The sequence below is a fragment of the Buteo buteo genome, chromosome 16, assembly GCF_964188355.1.
Source record: "Buteo buteo chromosome 16, bButBut1.hap1.1, whole genome shotgun sequence".
Lineage (NCBI taxonomy): Eukaryota > Metazoa > Chordata > Aves > Accipitriformes > Accipitridae > Buteo > Buteo buteo.
Genome location: NC_134186.1, coordinates 19,806,222 through 19,823,501, shown reverse-complemented (window position 1 = coordinate 19,823,501; position 17,280 = coordinate 19,806,222). Strand labels below are relative to the sequence as shown.

The 17,280-nt window shown below is 39.9% G+C and overlaps 1 protein-coding gene across 6 annotated transcripts in view; it reads left to right on the top strand.

Annotated features, from left to right (window-relative positions):
• GALNT18 (polypeptide N-acetylgalactosaminyltransferase 18) overlaps nt 1–17,280 on the top strand; it is a 252,867-nt gene that overhangs the window by 154,292 nt on the left and 81,295 nt on the right. For all 6 annotated transcript variants that reach the window (XM_075048094.1, XM_075048089.1, XM_075048093.1 and 3 more), the window contains exons 5-6: nt 15,683–15,866; nt 16,796–16,993. In XM_075048094.1, coding sequence (XP_074904195.1) covers nt 15,683–15,866; nt 16,796–16,993 — 382 coding nt within the window. The remainder of the gene's footprint in view (nt 1–15,682; nt 15,867–16,795; nt 16,994–17,280) is intronic.

Genomic DNA, 17,280 nt, shown 5'->3' with positions numbered 1-17,280 from the left:
TGCATGGCCTGGGTCCAGGATAGCTAAATATTTGTTCGGCATTCCAGTCGGAAGACCGTAGCTGACAGGTCATTTCCTCTGGCATTACAGAGCGCTCTGCCAGAGCTCTAACACGTCTGGCTGGAGTACAATCTTCCAAGGGAAATGCAGTCAAAACCTATAGGGTGGACTTCCCTGTGAACTGCTGCTATTACAAATGTTACTGTTCTCTTCTACTGGAAAGACCATTTCTTTGTCATTGCCATCTTAAACATCTACAAACTCTCTTCCCAATCCTGTACTGTAGGCTCAGTCTTGCAAGGAAATCAGTCAAGCTGCTCCCAGAGCTGGAGGCGGTACATCTGCACAACGCTCCGTATGCAGACGTAGCAATTCCTTAGTGCTAGCTGAGGTGGCGGTGTGTGCTGTGAACTGCACAGTACAGCTGTGTCCTTGGGTGCCATGGTGCCCTGTCCTTATAGGACAGAGTCTTCACTCGCTGAATGGTAAATCCCAATCACGTATACTTGATAATACTACGCTAGTGGATATTTTAGGCTTTCAAACAGAGAGGTTTTAATGGTGATTGGTCATGTAGTAGTGAAATACGAAGTGTTTATGAAGAGAAAGAAATGACTGGATTTTAGTGAAGAGAATATTGAAGAACCTTTAAGAGGTATGCCTTGGTACTGCTGCTGATTTTGTTCAGTACAGTGTCAATCAAACCAAAGGGATCAATGGGTTCCAAAACCAAAGTAGCAGAAGGGTGGAGAAAAATAAGGTATTGTTTGATAAGTATAGATGTTACGTGTGGATACAGATGAGGAAAGGAAGACATAGGTCATCACACTTCTAAATTTTATGTATCTTTGATGCCAGCTAATTTCAGAGGTATTTGTGATGCTAGTATATATCAAATAGCAGGTCCATTTCACATCATTAGGGAAGGATAGTCTTGATGAGAGCAAAAGGACAGGGAGGACTAGTTCATTAGGGAATGGTCACATGGAAGCAGTGGTGGCATTGGTTAGTATTGGAAGGATACACAAAACAGTTTTGTTTTGAGATGAAGAGCAGAAGTTTCCATCAGTGGAGTATTTCAGAACCTGCCAGTTACGTTTGAGGTGGCTGATCATAAGGTAGCAACAGCTTCTTTCCAGACTGTAGCCAACCTGCTTGTGTGGCTTCTGACATGCACGGATACCTTTCCAGAAGCGGTGTTGCATGACTGTCTTCCCCAGGTATATGCTTTCCCAGTGCTTTTCTTGACATCCCTTTGTGTAAGAGTTGTATGTAGCTGGGGATAACTTGTACCAAGGTCCCTAATTAATGGCTTTAGATTCAACTGTAAAGAAAATCCTCTGATTAGAAGAGAATTGCCACTCCCTCTCTTTGTTAAGATATGACCGATAGGTTCTTTGTTTATCTACCTGAAGGGATTAAACAAAGCGTGTACAAGAAAAACAAATCTTTATTAGGATTTGATACAAAAAACCTTTTCTGAAGCACGGTTGCAGCACAGCAATTTTAATTAGTTTTCACAAATGCTTCCAATTAACACCCACAGTGTTTACTTTTTCGCTACAGAGAAGATTCTCTCACATAGCAAATAAAAAAAGGAACTCTGACATAAGTTTTCACAGGCAGCTTAGCAAAAAGACTGAGAGTAACTTGCGAGTTGGTGGTCTTCTTGCATTTCAGAAGGTTATTTGCTTTTGCTGTGGAGTAGGTTTGGGGGTTTTTGTTCTTCTGGATAGTCTAACAGAGAAAAAAAAAATATCTGCCATGTTTTTCAAAGAGATGCTATGAAACCTACTAGTTCTCTGTGTTTTGTTTTCATCACCCTGATCTGTCTGTGGTGAAAGACAGGAACATTGACAAGTCTCCGGTTCGTAGTATTTGAACTGTGACCACTTCTTGTTTACCACTTCAAGCATTTTGTCTTCCTCCGTTTATGGCATTTACTGGAGTTTCTTATTTTCCTGGTTTGACTTCTCTAATTGGAACTGCAGCATGTGGTTCAGGTTCTTCACGTGAGCTGCAAATGTAGCTCTGGTAGCAAACCCTGCCAATTCCTTTGACAACAGCTTTGCAAATAGCTCTTCTGAGGAGTGTGTAAACTTCTTCAGTGGAAATACTGTGCAGAATGCGAGTGGTCAAGGACTGTATAAAGCTGTGCCACTTTGCTGTCCAAAGGCAAAGATTTGCATGGTGATAAATTTGGTGTAATTACACCCTAACTTTAGGAAGCAGATGTGTTATTGTATAAACATTTTTGGTGCTTTATAGATTGAAGTAGCGGCTAGCCAGTGCTAGTAGGGCGGTGAGCATCAAAGCAGCATCTCCTTTGGTTTGGTCAGATGAAATGTAACCTGCTGGTTCAGGTCATGGATGAGGTGACAGTCTTGGGATCAAGGTGGAGTCCAAAATGTCCGTGTTATTTTGATCTATCTTGCCTTCTCCCAGTGTGGCACGGTGGCTATAATTGTAATCTCCAGTGTTGGTGGCAAAGAGTGAGAACTTGGGAACATGCATCAGGCTGGCTGGCTGTGTGATATTCATATACTTTTATTGGTCTGACTCACAAAACATCACAGAAGTTTTACGTTAACCTGCATTTGTTTAGGCCACTTAACTCTTTCCAACATGGGTAGCACAGCTATGTTTGCTATGTAGAGTACAATTTACACATTTGTAGCTTCTCGTATCAGGGCAAATTTAGAAAGGGGAGTGATGTGAGGCCTTTGAAGATAGAAGAGTCATGTGCCTCAAGGAGCTTTTTGCTATGCATTTTCTGAGACACCCATGTCTGAGGCTTTTTGAGCTTTGGAAAGATCAGCAAAATTTCTATGGAATAAATGCTGCTTAGGATTTTAAAGATTTGGATATTAGTTATAACTCTGAGTTTACTACCTTCTGGAGCAATCTCCTCCTGCAACATAATAATAACACTGTAGCTGTATAATAACCCTCTGAGGTTAACTAAGATGAATGCCATATAGGAAAATGAGATCATTACCTGGTCTGAAGTTGTCAAGTGGTCTTCAATACAACATACTGCAATATGCAGACAAGGTAGAAATTTAATGCTCATAGTTGGAGAGAATTTAATCATGGAATTTCATTATGAAATTTAGCTGTGCAAGAAACGTTCTTTTGAAGATGCTAAAAGGTTTCAATCTGAGAAGTCAGACAGTAACTGTTCTGAAAAATGTGGATATACTGCAAATCAAATTGCAAATCATTGCAAATCAAAATCCAGTTCAAGGAAATTAGCCTGTATCTGTGCAAAATCATTATTCACAATGAAAGGTTGAACAGTATACTGGAAGAATTGGATAGGAGGTGATAGTTTCAAGCCTTTGAATCTCTATAATAAATGGAGTCTGGTAAGTTTATGGTGCTACAGGCCACATCATGGCTAGCTAAGTGAGATATAGACAGTACTTAATGCTAACAGTCCATCGTAAAAAGATCTCCTGGAAAAGACCTTAAAATTCCCAAGCAATATTTTATATAAATGTCAAGAATCAGAAGTATAATGTGTATAAGAAATAATAATGTCAGTAAAAATTATGCTGGGAGGTCTTCATGAAGTCATTTAAATTTGCTGCATTTATTGAGAAGATGAAGCTCTCTGAAAAAATGTGGTAGGGGAGGGCCTGGATACAAATGCCTGTGTGCATAGTTTTTCCACATGAACGATAAGTCTGACACATCCAGAGTTCTACTTACTGGGCAGTGGCTGCTGAGTCCTGAGAGTCTCTGCTTTGACCACAGGTGTTAAAGCATTGCTTTAGAAGGTAAATTTTGAAGTAAAGAGCTAAAATGACAAAAAATAATGAGAAAGGAAACAAACTAAAATTAATGTAATCTTTACCAGAACACAAACATTGAACAAACCTGTTGTAAAATATCTAAATATTATTAAGAGAAACTGCAATTCCAGAATATTCTTCTGGATTCTTGTTTGCCTAATACTCAATGAAAAAAAAGTAAGTTAGAAGCTATTTAAATGTTTTTGTTAAATTTAGTCATTGCCCTCACCTATGCAAATTTTCTTTAGTGGGATGTCCCAAGATCTAAATTTCAGTGCCCAGTTAGTGCTTTTGATTTCAGTCCATTTTCTGGGACTGTTACCCACAGCACCGCCCGAGCTGCTGTGCTCGGCAGTGTCAGGTGTTGATGCGTGACTGCTTCAGAGAGAGGGCTGCTACCTGCTGAACCCCGGGCAGCAGCTCCAGAAGTGCCCTGCGTTTCCTTCTGGGTTTCTCGGCCAGCGCCAGCCAGCTCTGCTTTTGCTGACAAGATGAGAACTTGGAACTGGTAGCCCAGCCTGCTTCCTGTAGTCTGGAGCAGGGACTGTCCCTCCCTGGTAGTTCCAGCCATCTGCAGTGTAAAGCAGAAACCTGGAGCAGCCCAGTCACCTGAGCCTCCAGCTGCTCGCTCGGTTGTAATTCCAGGAGGGAGTGCTGGAGTCGATGGGATTCTGTCCTGTCTCAGCACTGTGGAAAGCCACTTGCACTGCTTATAACGTCAAAAAATATTGACACTACTGCCGGTTATTTCTGGGGAGCAGGAAAGGCAAGGCTGGTGTTTGTTCTTCTATGTGCGTGTTTTATGCAAGTGAGGCTTCCACCCTGCTGGGAGGCATACTAATAGCCAGATTAACATACTTTAGTTTTAAAATAACATACTCCCAATTAAGCAGGATTTAACCAAATCTTTCCCAGACTGCAGTAGGTTGCTGGTAACAATGCTGTTCCTGGGTTGTGAATTGAAAAGGTAGTATGAATTTTAGTTTCAAGTTACTGCCTGGGTTATTTTTAATGTCTTGCCTATTTTCCAGAAAACATAAGGGTTGCTGCTACTGTCCCTCACATGTTTCTGATGCAAAAAGGCAGGACATGAACAACGATTGTAATATAACAATTAAACCGCAAACATTTTTTAAAACTAATGGATAGATTGTGATTAGGTGCTTACGGAGAAATTTTTCATAATAGCTGATGAAAGGCTTGGAATAATTTGTTGCATGCTGATATATTTCATCTAAAGATACAAATTGTATGCTATTGTGTTCTCTTAAAACGTGGACTCTGGGATTTTTAGGAAGCAGTGGATGATACACTATTATAATAAGCAGTCCTTTACTTGGAGATCATATATGCCGCATTTAGAGGTTTTCCACAGCTGCCAAATGGCGTGGTCCCAGAACTGTGTTACAACTAAGGAGTAATCAAATATGCTGGGAAAGAAGCAAGTCAGAATTTGTTGCTTTAATTTGAAAATGTACATAGTTGATTCTTCAAAAAAACCAGTTTCTATCTTTAGATAGAAACAAATCCTGCAGCTCTGATGGTATTCAAACCAAATCATTTCTGATTTGAATGGGTGCTTTACGGGAGTAAGAACTATTTGGATTTTGTCCATATTTTTTTGAAGTTTCTAAAAGGAGAAATTGTAACTTCCAAGTTATTAAAATGATGTGAATTAAAACCCATGACTTAAATAGCACAGTAGATACCTACCAGATTGTCCCAAAGAACTTGGCAGTGGTCTGTGAGGTGACATTCCTCCTAGGATTGTAGTGGAAGTGCACGCTGCTTGCTTGGTAGGTGATGGCATAGGTCCTGCTCCTTCTTTTTATGCCAGGTTAGCAGACTCTGGTGGATGTGCAATGTAATACGTTGTATTCAGCAGAATTTTTCAAGACTATATGGTATAATACGAGGGCATGTGAGAGACAGCTTTTACAAGGACTAATTATAACTCGCACTTGCTATGACATCATGTGTGATGGTGCATTCAGGGCCTGGACATGTAACATTTTTTTCTGAAAAGTTCTCATTGGCTTCAGTGATATCAGTATTTCACCCTGTGAAATTTTTACTTGCAAGTGGTATTATCCAATCTATTCTTGTTTGCATTGCCAGCAACATATTAGCTATTAGAATAATGAACAAATATTGCTCATATTGGTATAATTTGGTTGTTTTTTTTTTTTCCTTCTGCCTGTTGACAGGAACATCTTGTGTGAATGCAGCTCTGCTGATGTAAAAACAAGTCCTTTTTGTGAACTAATCCCATCTGTTGAAAAGAGCCCTCCTGCCCAGGCAGGCTGTCTTTTTCCTTGGTGTACTTGGTGCTATATTGCTATTGCTGTGGTGAATTGCATTCTTCTGCAAGCAGCAGTCCACCTTTGAAAGGAGAAGATAATAGCAGGTCACACACAACATGATCACAGGTAGTCAAGAAATCAGTCTTTCTGACCTGGAGTATGGATGGAACATTCTGCATCTGATGTGTAAGAGTTGTCTGGTGGAATAAGAGTCATTCATTCAAAAAAAGAGCTGGTAACTCTACATTTGGATGTGGTTAAAAAAATGCACCACAGAAGGTGGTTTGTTTGGGGTTTTTTTTTGTTGGTTTTTTTTTTCCTTAACTGCACTTTGATTTGTAGAAATAGTGTTATTGCTGTCCTGATCCTCAAGGATGTTGTCACAGTATTATCAGGTTTGGTGCATGCTGCCTACTGTTTTGCTCCCAAGGAAGTAATTCTCTGCATTGAGTATAAAGTTGGATTATAATTTCTGATACAAAGTAAGTTTTTCATAAAAAACAATGTGGCATGCAAGGCTAAGTCCTATTTATTAAAACCAAACCCTATCTTTTAATCTCTCTGGCATTCTTTTAAATAACTCTTTAATAGTGAATGTTACTTAGTATTGTTTAGTTGGACCTGCTTTGAGTCAAGGCTTGGATTGCAGAGGTCCCTTCCAACCAGAAGTATTCTGTGATTACTTCCTGTTTCCTCTTCCTTTTGTAGTCCTGTTCCCAACTTCCTTGCTGTTAGAGGGAGATTTGATCCACAGAGGAATGTAAGCAGCTCTGTTCCATACATTTCTAACTGCATATTTGCGTATTCCATTTTTAATGCAATTTATGTGACTGATTTCCTCTGAATCCACTCCAGAAATAAAGGAGTTACACTTGAACTATTGTGTTTTAATTGGCAGTTTCCTTTTCCTTATGAATCTGTTATCATAATGTGAACTGCCACGCTGTTTCTTAGAGTCATGATTGTTTATCAAGTTTACAGTACAGCAGGCGGCTTGCTGCGCCTTATGGTTATAGAAATACAGAGTATTTCTAATGTGCTCTTCAGATTGTATTTTTCTAGATTTATACAGTCTGCTCTGGCTCTGTTCAGGCATTTAGTTTCTTTTTCTGAATAGTGATTTTTCTGTTCCATACATGTCCAAGAAATAGATTAGAATTAAATACTGTATATTGAAAAAAAAGAAGAAAAAAAGCCACGTGGATTACTGGAAACAGCTGCTATCCAGCTGGGACTAGAATGTATTTCTCAGGCACTTCTCTTTAACATTTAAAGGTCATTTTACAAATGAATCCAGGAACACCAAGAAATGAAATTATGAACTCAGAATTTTGGCATTGGTTCTTCCAGCAGTGTATTATATTCACTGTGTCAGCTCTAATGCATGGTCTTGGTGCTTGGGACTTCTTACTTTATGGCCCCTTTCTAAAACTATTGTATCCAAATAAGCATCAGAAGTAGTTCTTGGATCAGATGTGATATGAATATCTAATTTCAGTGATAGCGCTTGTTCCTGACCAGGTTTAACCATTGCTGTGATCACATTATTGTAACCAGAATATATCCAGTAACAGTCCCTAAACAGGAGGGAGTCATACACAGTAAACCAGAGTGGAACGGTGTTCCTGCTGAGTTTAATTCAAGCATCCAGCAATCAGAAAGTTGAGTGGAACAATTAAGATTATATAATTACAGCTCTGTGTTTAAAGATACTTTGAAGATCGAAACACCTTTGCGATCAAAGGGTTCTAGGTATCACCATGAAGAGATACGTAGCAGCCTCCGTACCCTTGCTTTGTTGTTTGTATGGCATTGGTAACTATTGGCAGTGCTTGGAAAGTCCCTGTTCTACTGTTAGCTTGTGTTTGCATGTTCACTGGTGTGAGCACGTATACGCCCAACTGGCTTTTATTGACAGTTGTCAACTTTCTAATTTGGGAATTTTGTAATCTAAGAAAAGATACTTTGTGCTTTTTTTCTTAGTCCTGCCTTGCTGCATACACTTAAGTTCATTAAAGAGCTGGAAGAAATGTTCACCTGGGAGCAGATTTGTTTTCTTTTCCTCTCTTGATGTTAACACTTTAGTAAGCTCTGCTCTGTACTCGGAGGTAAGCACATGAATCTCTCCCGTTGTTAGGGGAATCGAAGGGCCATGTTTAATTCCTTTGTTGCAATACATTTCTGTTGACATTAACAAGAGCTCCAGATATCAACTGCCTCTTAATCCTGACCAAGTGATGTGGATGAGCTCTTGCATCTGCACAGAGTTCTCTGGTCTCCATATGGGCCATGGCTCAAACTGCAGAATCACAGCCTCAGGGAAGTCATGCAGTGTTAATATGCTGCCCTGGGATTTGGGAGACCCAGGTTCTCTTCCTCGCTGTCTGCAACTTCTGGTGTGACCTTGCAGATTCATCTGGCATCTCAATTTATCTCTCTGTCTTGCAAAGTGTTGCGAGCCACTCTGCTGCTAGAATGTGGGCTCGGTGATACTTATGATAGGATGCACCTTTAGACAGAAATGGAGTACTGTCTTTGAACACTACTCAATAAATAATAAAAGGGAAATAAAAGGGATTTACAGCCCTTATTATAAAGACATTACTACAAGAGAATAGTGCTGACAAAAAATAACAGGCTTAATATTTCTTTCTCCAGTATCCCTCTCCTCCATAACATGGTGTTCAGCTGTCACAGTTTCCAAAAGATGATTTTCATTGTTCTTCCCATACTATTGGGATTTATTAAGATGCAGCAATATTTCTAGGTAGGACTTAATGATCTGGAGCATGGTATCCCACTTTCATGGCTGGGATTGGAACTATGCATCATTTAGGAAAAAACAAAATGAACCCAAGTAGCGTACGTGTCTGTTAGATCGCTCAAGGAATAGTCGCTGGCACAGGTGTAGAAGACAAGGCCTGTGTTGTGTTGGGAGGTGTGCTAGTTTACTGATTACTGTTTTGAAGTGGAATTTTTTGCTGGTATGTGGTTCTCGTGCTGTCAGATTCCCAGGACCTTACAACCAGCAATAGGATTCAGTAAAGTGTCCACCTAAGCTCTTTCCATGCATAGACGTGATGTTTGTGGGAGGACCTGAGAACAGATCAAAGCAGCCCCCACCAAACCCTTTGAAAGCAGTGTGCTTCCCATTCCTCTGTACTAGATTCTCGTGGGCAATTGAAAGAGTGTGTATTTGTGTGTAGGGGCTGAGAGGGGAAGTGTCTATTTTTCCTACCTTTATTGTGGGAGAAGGGTGCTGTTCATGTGCTAGACTAAAGAAATCCTTGGCTTGTAGTCCAAGATGTGATCTGGAGTGAATTGTTGTAAGCGTCATTTATCTTAATAGACCTGGGGAGGTTTGACAGCAGCTGAGACTTTGGATTGCTGCATGTAAGGGTTGTGACTGTGAAAGTTCATTACACTATCTGGCTTAACATGTGGATAGTCTGAATTTCTGAGATTAGATTATGCATCTCTGTCAGCAATACAAGTTAGGTATAGTAATGGAGGAAAAGGACTGTAGTGCTTTTTTGTTTTTGAGGTCTGTCCAAATCAATTCCTTGCATCACGTTAGTAATTTCCCTTGGGTGGTTTATCTATTACCAGATAACATGAGGTTATTAAATACGTGTGCACAGCAGGCCCTCCTTATCTGTTTGTGCATTGTTGCCCTCTGTTGCAAGCATTCTATATACACATGTGCATTACTAAAGATGATGCCTCTATCTGGTTATAAATATTTTCCATTTGGAATTATCAGCTTCTGCTACAGAGATGAGAGGTGATCACTTGGGCATGAAAGATAAGGGGCCAGAGGAAACGAAAATAAAAATTACGAAGCACTGAGCTGCATACGAAATAAGTGACATAATCCAATGTACAAGCCTATTAGATAAAGTGCAGCAAACAGTTTTTCTCACATGCCTAGCTGCTGCCATAAATTCAACTTATTACATGAATTCAGGTTGTATGCCTACAAAGTGACTGAGAGGGGTTTTTTTTGCAGCAAATCTGGTGTAACAGGCTTTCTTTATTTGCCAGAAAAAGTTAGCTATATTAATACATTCTGTTTTCTGAAGCCTATAAAACTGTTATTGGAACAGTGGAAAAGCAGCTCTTCCTGTTCCTAGGATTTTGGGCCACAAATGATCAGATAAAGAAGATGGAAAAATCTTGGTTTAAAATTAATTGGTTTGTGCGAATTCTGTCTTTTTCACCAATTTACTTACCTTTCATGGCAGCAGCTCTCGTGGCATACTGTTTTCTTGTGCTCTGCCAGTTGGCTCTTTTACCGTGGTGCAAGGCAGCGGATCCCATTCTGACCTACTGCACAGGGTGTTCAGGAAGGCCCTGGGATCCTTGCCAGGAGCAAACTGAACAGTGGTCTCTTGGCTGCGAGACAGGCAGTAGGTCCAGCGTATTCCTGCAGCTGCTGTAATGATTTGCCTTTAAAAGTGTCCTTTATGATCCAAGAAAATATCCAGCATGGTTCTTTACCTGGGAACCAGAGTGTGCCTTCTGGATGGTTCAATGAACACAAAAAGCTAAAGCATAAAAATAATGATTGGCAGGATTTTGCTCCTTTCATATAATGTGTCAATCCACAATTTCTAGCGCAGGGAGGATAATTGTTACGTTAAACCCCATTCTGTATTGAAGAGTAATTTCTTTCCCTTCACAGTAAAAGAAGCCATGTTTGTGCTAAGGTTAAAGAGGGACATGCTAATTCCTGGGCCTTTGACATGGAAATAATTTTTTTCCTTAAGGTAAAAGAACAAGGCTTGCAGAGATGGCAATAACATCTAGCGTGCATTCTGCTGCACCGAAGTCAGCAGGGACTTGTAGGCTTTAGAAAATGCATAAAGTTATGAGAGAGCTTTTATTTATTTATTTATTATTTTAGCTCTGTTGGCAAACTTACAGCTAGAAGAAGAGTTTTAATAAGTCAGTAAAATGCATCTGTCTCAGCAAAGCATGAGTGCTAGACTTTACAAATGTAATAGTTCAGAGAGATGTGAGGACTCATTTAAGCACTCAGAATGGGAGTACCTTAAAGCATGAAAGTTATTGAAAGTGAGGCTTAATTGACTGTTCTCTGAGCTACTTCTCTATGAATGTGAGGCAGTAATTCATTATTTATGACAATACTGTTTGTATCAATAACTTTAAAATGTGAAGTCTGGGGACAGATCACAGCTGCTGTAGGACACTGGAGTAAGGGGTAAGGCACCTTACATCATTGAGCATCTAGCCTGATAACTTCCCAGTTTCGGGAGGGTAGAGGCATACAAAATGTAGGCCACTTGCACCCAACTGAATGAAGGGCATTATCTGTAGATGGTTTTCCTTCTGAGAAACTCCCTGGGGCATATTTGAGAAATCTTTTCCATATCGTATGGCCTGCCGCAACCCTCCCAGCGTTCAAAGAGGAGGCAGGACTGCGGTCCAGATCACCCTCTGAGCTAGGACCGGCCACTCGCACAACCCAAGCAAGCTGCAGTATTGCAAGGAGAGCAGTTGCATTGCCAGCACCTCTCTCAAGCCACCATTCTCTCAGACCATATCCTGAAAGGAAGATGGCTTGTGAAGGGATTTTCATGAACTGAGTGATCCCTTCACATAAAATCTCTGTAGCTGTGGGATGGCTGATGTCTTCTAACTCCTTATGCTCCCTGCCTCCATCCTGCCCTGCTTCTGCCCCTTCCTAAGAAGGCAAAATTACATGAATTCTTCAGCACTGCTTTGTCATGCTGAATAGGGAAACTTGACAAACAAAATCTTGGTGGGTTTGTTAAAAACAAACAAACAACCTCTTAGAAGTATTAGAACTTAATTATGTTAATATTAAACATAATTATGGCACATTAATTATGTTTTCTACATTTATGAGGAGAGTTGTGCTGTGCTCTCCAGACATCTGTACTGTATAGACAGGTGGTAGAGTGTAACGTTTCCAAGTGCCACATCGGCACCATTTTCTCATTCCATATACGGCTGCTCTTTCTCTCCAATTCCAGATACTCATTCAGCTTAGTCAAATTTGAATCCTTATTTGAGAGATTCTGCGCCGAAAGGCATATGCATCTATCTTTATAAGCCTGTTTCCACAATTAGAAACCGAATCAACAGTGTATTGAAGATGACACATTTGCTCATTCCCTTTCTTCTCCCTATGGTGGCATAAAGCAGTGAAGCACAATAATTAATGAAAAAGACTGTTTATTATTCAGGCAATGTATCTGAAATGGAAAAAAACCCAAAGCATGGGTTAAAAATATATTGCTGAAGACCATCAGCGCCATCGCAAAGTGTGTGATCAGTTCTAAGGGGAGAGTCCTGTCATTCAGTCCAGTTGGGCAGGGTGCTCTAAAATTGTCAAAGACAACTGAACTCGGATTTCTCATGTAAAACTCAGGAAAATGTGGAATGCATGAAAAAAATGGACTTAAGTATCCTGCTAGGGCATGAGTTTTTTAGCTTCATTTACATGTGTGCTGTGTCCTGTGGCTGAGTGAAAATGATACTTTTTTTTGTAGACTTATCTTTCCTTCTGGGAGAGTCTGCCCAATAGGTTTTGTAAGACGAAGGGTGCACATAATGCTCTGCTCAGCACTCTGCCTTTGCAAAGCAAGGCTAATCTGTTTTAAATAACAAAGGCCAGAAAACGCCTGACTGCAAAATTATTGCTTTGTCTCCTGTGGGCATGCTACAGAGTAAGTCACTGCTTGTGGGCCAGTATTGAAGATTCGGTAAAATGCAGCACTTCGCCTCCTGAGGCTGATACTGAAGTCCAGGGAAGGATTCCTCCATACTGACTGACTATGGGAAAGCCTTCAAGGTTCCTCATTCACTTAATTTGCAAAAAGCTGCAGTGTAACCAGAAAACTAGAAGTGTGTACTGCCTAGTAAATGTCACAGCTATAATGTGCAGCTGAAGTCGTGCTGGTGGCAAGCCAAGATTTGGGTTCTATTCCATTTCCACCTATTTCTGTACTACACCTAGCTATGAAAAAAGATTTTGTATTTACTGAAGCTTATAAAGTCAGTCCACATTAGGAAAAGTATATGACAGGAGTAAGAATAGCCCGCTAGCTAAAAACGAAGGTGGTTGAGAGAACAATGACTCTATCAAGGGTACTGATTTTCAAGTCCTTGATTAGAGCCTGCTTTCCTTTATATATTTTATACTCAGTGGTGATGCTGCATTGTTGTGGCAAAGAAAGCTTCCTGGTCTTGCAAAGCTATGAACAGCCACTTACACTGAGAACAAAGCTTTGATCTTCATGTTTTGATATTCACCCTCAACAACGTTACATTTTGGGAATAGAGAACTCTTTTGCACTATTTTTAGGTGGGCACAATTTCAGTAACGTAAATGTCTTCTTTTGAATTTAAAGTGCTCTTAGCTAGTGGTTGGTTTGATAGTTTTGTGCTTGCTACAAATCTCTCTGTGTTAGGGGATGAACAATAAGAACGTGTGGCTTTGCACAAACGTGGTAGAAAAACCTGAATATGATTTTTTGACTTTATAAAGGGGAAAAACTGTATTGAACAATACACAGCCAATCTAATACAAAGCAGAATAGTGCTCTATGCTATGTGTGTAGGTGCATCATATTGTTTATTCAAGGCAATGCAGCCATAGATAAACAATCTGAATAGATATTGGCAATATAATGTGGAAAATTCTAGGAATATATTGAGTCCATTCCTAAAATATAGCTGCAGTTTAAGTACTATGATGGACATGGCCATCAGATTAATTCTTTTTAATTCTTGTTCTTTATGAAAAACTGTAAGTATCAGCACTTTTCTTAGGTGTCCTCTCACTTCCATGCAGAGTTCATTTACACGAATGTATGTGGCATGCACAGTCCTGCAATGCCATGGAACCAGCTGCAAAAGCATCTACACCTGGTGGCTATCTGAGAGTCTTTACAATGAGGGGTGTATTTAAGGAGCCTTTGTACTTGACCATCTTGTCCTTTCCTCCGTATCCTCAGAGAAGCAGGTCGACTGAGGTCATACGGGTTGTAACAGCCTTTAGGTTAGAGGACCCCTTGTGAAACAGCTCTATTCTTTTTTGTTAGTCTAAGAGAGAACACATCCATCTCCTTTCCAACAATGAACACTTAATGTGGCTAACAAAGTGCGCTTGCTTTTAATTTTCTGTTGCATTAACCATTCTAGTGTGCATGTTGCCCAGATCTGTTTGAGGTGACCATTTCGCAGAGTGGTTGGCTTATCATGTGGAGAAGCTGCCTGGGCTCAGTGCAGAAATGTCCCCCGGCACCTAGTTAGGAGCAGATTGTACCTCTAATGTCAGCAAAACAATAGAAGAGGAAGTCTCATTGGTTAGGTTTAAAAGAAAAACCCTGTTGTATTTTATTGTGAAGCAATTTGGGCCAGCGAACACGACAGAAGTTGTACTCCCTCCCACACCGCTTGGTGACTGGGTGCTGCTCCTTCCTCTGCTGGGCTCTGGTGCCATCCCCTGTCTGATGCAGCCTCCCCTCAGCTCAGTGCCCCAGGGCACTAGGTACTGGCCAAATGCAGAGAAAAAGAAAACTGGTGTTCTCTAGCGTTTGAAGTCTAAATAGACTGAAAAGAGAAATAAGTGTGGTGATCCCATGTCACAGATGAGGAACTGATTATGGAGGAGTTAAGTAGCTTGCTCAAGATTTCACAGAAAGGGGTAGGCAGCATTGAGCTTTTAATGCAGATTTGATGATAGCCAGTTTAGCATCGTAACCACAGGAGCGTTATTCTACATCACAGCAAAGACTTTTCTGGATTTGTGGAGAGATTTGGAAGAAAGGGAACTTAATAACACCAAGGGAATTCTGAGTGGTACCTTAACGTAAATAGAACATAGCAATGCTAATAAGGAATAGTAGTGAACAGTATTTTCAGTTAATAGTAATAGTGAACAGTATACCTCAGCTCTACCTGTTGGAATTTCTCATGCAGTGGTCTTTAAACCAGAGAGATGATAGCTGTTTATTTAAAAGTTACCATATTTTAATTAGGAATGGTTCTCCTCCAGTACTTCTACTGGTCTTTGTTCTGCTGAGAAAAGGGCAGAAGTTTCTATAGATAGAAAGAGTTGTTGAAGTTTACAAAGAAAAATGGAAAAAGGATAAATAATTCATTTTATTCTTACTTTTTTTTTCTTGAAATATTGGTAAAGAAAGTTCATGGACAATACTTGGGCATATTTTTCTGGAAATATAAAATAGTTATCTTTTTTGTTGCTACAGTAACATAATATGCACTTATGTAGCTGTGGTACTTGATGATGGAGTGCTTTACTTTGTGGCACATTAAACAGTGGCAGGATTCTGATGTCAGCCATGTAGACTAAATAGTTACACCTGGAATTCTTTATTACTATATAATTTATGGTCCTCCTACTTTTTGGTTGCCTCCATTTAGACTTGACTGTTTGAGAATTCTTAGTAGTTGCATCAAAAGGGAGTATTTCCATGTGTGAAGACTCCTGTTCTGCTGAAAGAACAGGTTTTTACATCTTGTCAAGCTGATACTTCTTGTTAACATCCAGTTCTTTCCTTTCCACAGAAGAACTCAAGGAGAAACTGAAGAAGTATGTTGATGAAGTGAACGCCCGTAAGCCTGGTTTCATCAAGGTTGTTCGACACAGCAAACAAGAGGGGCTGATTCGATCTCGAGTTAGTGGATGGAGAGTAGCCACAGCACCAGTAGTCGCTCTCTTTGATGCTCATGTGGAATTCAATGTGGGATGGTATGTGTCTCCTTGAATTTCTCTGACCAAGGGACCTTTTTCAAGCACTGTTTATAAATTACTGAATGGCATTTCTCTTGCATATAGAGGGTGAGTTAGCGTTCTGATCTTTTTCATGAGGATTCAGACACAATCATGGACACCAGCATGAAAAATATACTTGTGCTGTGTAACATAATCTAGATCCATTTTTATAGGTGAGTTATCAGCTGGTCTAATTACAATGTATTTAAACTGTATTGGAAAACTGCATGTTAAAAACCTCCTCTGATAATGTAGTCCTTTGCCCATAGGGGCAAATTTACCTTCTTTTAATTAAAAATATTATGTTTCTTTTATGTTCTACAGTGTAAACAAAGCAGTGTCATTTTAGCACTGAGGTTGCCGCTCTGTGCAAAAGTAGCGCATAACTAAAACTATATATTTTAACTTGTTCAGTTTGGATTTAATATCTCTGTTGCTTCTTGAGTAAAAAGGTGGTAAAAAGGCAGGAGCCTCTGTCCCTAGGGTAGATCTGTTATTAACTCTGAGGTTGATGTCATTGATAATGTTGACAGCCTGAAGTTATTGTTATTTGGTAGCAAGGGTGTAAATGCTCTATGATATGCAGATACTTATTTCTTCCATTTACTAGCTAACATGAAAGTTAATAATAGGGCATCCTAGATAAAATATTGCAGTATGTTATTTTGGGGGAGATCCTGCTCTGTCAAAACTCCATCTCAAAGCCAAGGGAGCTCTAAATGGGTAACAGCTGTAGAGTTTGCCCCTTCTGAAATATACAGCATAACCTGCTATATATTTGATGTGTTGGACTAGATGACCTTTAAAGGCCCCTTCCAATCCAGACTATTCTATGATTCTATGATTTCCATAAGTGCTAAGCTTCCACTGATATAATCTTAACATTTTGTTTTTCTTTTTTTTAGGGCTGAACCAGTGCTCACTAGGATAAAAGAAGACAGAAAAAGAGTAATTTCTCCATCATTTGATAACATTAAGTATGATAATTTTGAAATCGAGGAGTATCCCCTCTCAGCGCAGGGGTTTGACTGGGAGCTGTGGTGCCGATATCTGAACCCTCCTAAATCTTGGTGGAAGCTGGAGAACACAACTGCTCCAATAAGGTAACATGCAACTGTGACCTAGATTAGTGTGTCACTGGCAATGCTTATCTAGATATGACAGATGGTGAGTGGTCTCAGCTATGTAACAGGTTTTACTGACTGTAATGTTAAATTAGTTAAATGTCCTTGAGCTGTCCTCTTCAGCTTTTGTCCTTGACCCAGTGTCATCAAGAAAACTGTTGTTTTCAGTAGATCTTTTTAATAAGTTTCCTTGTTATTAGCATGGGGCAAAACACACAGTTGAAGTGAAATGCTAGACTTGAATGCTCAGCAGCACTGCTTTCTCC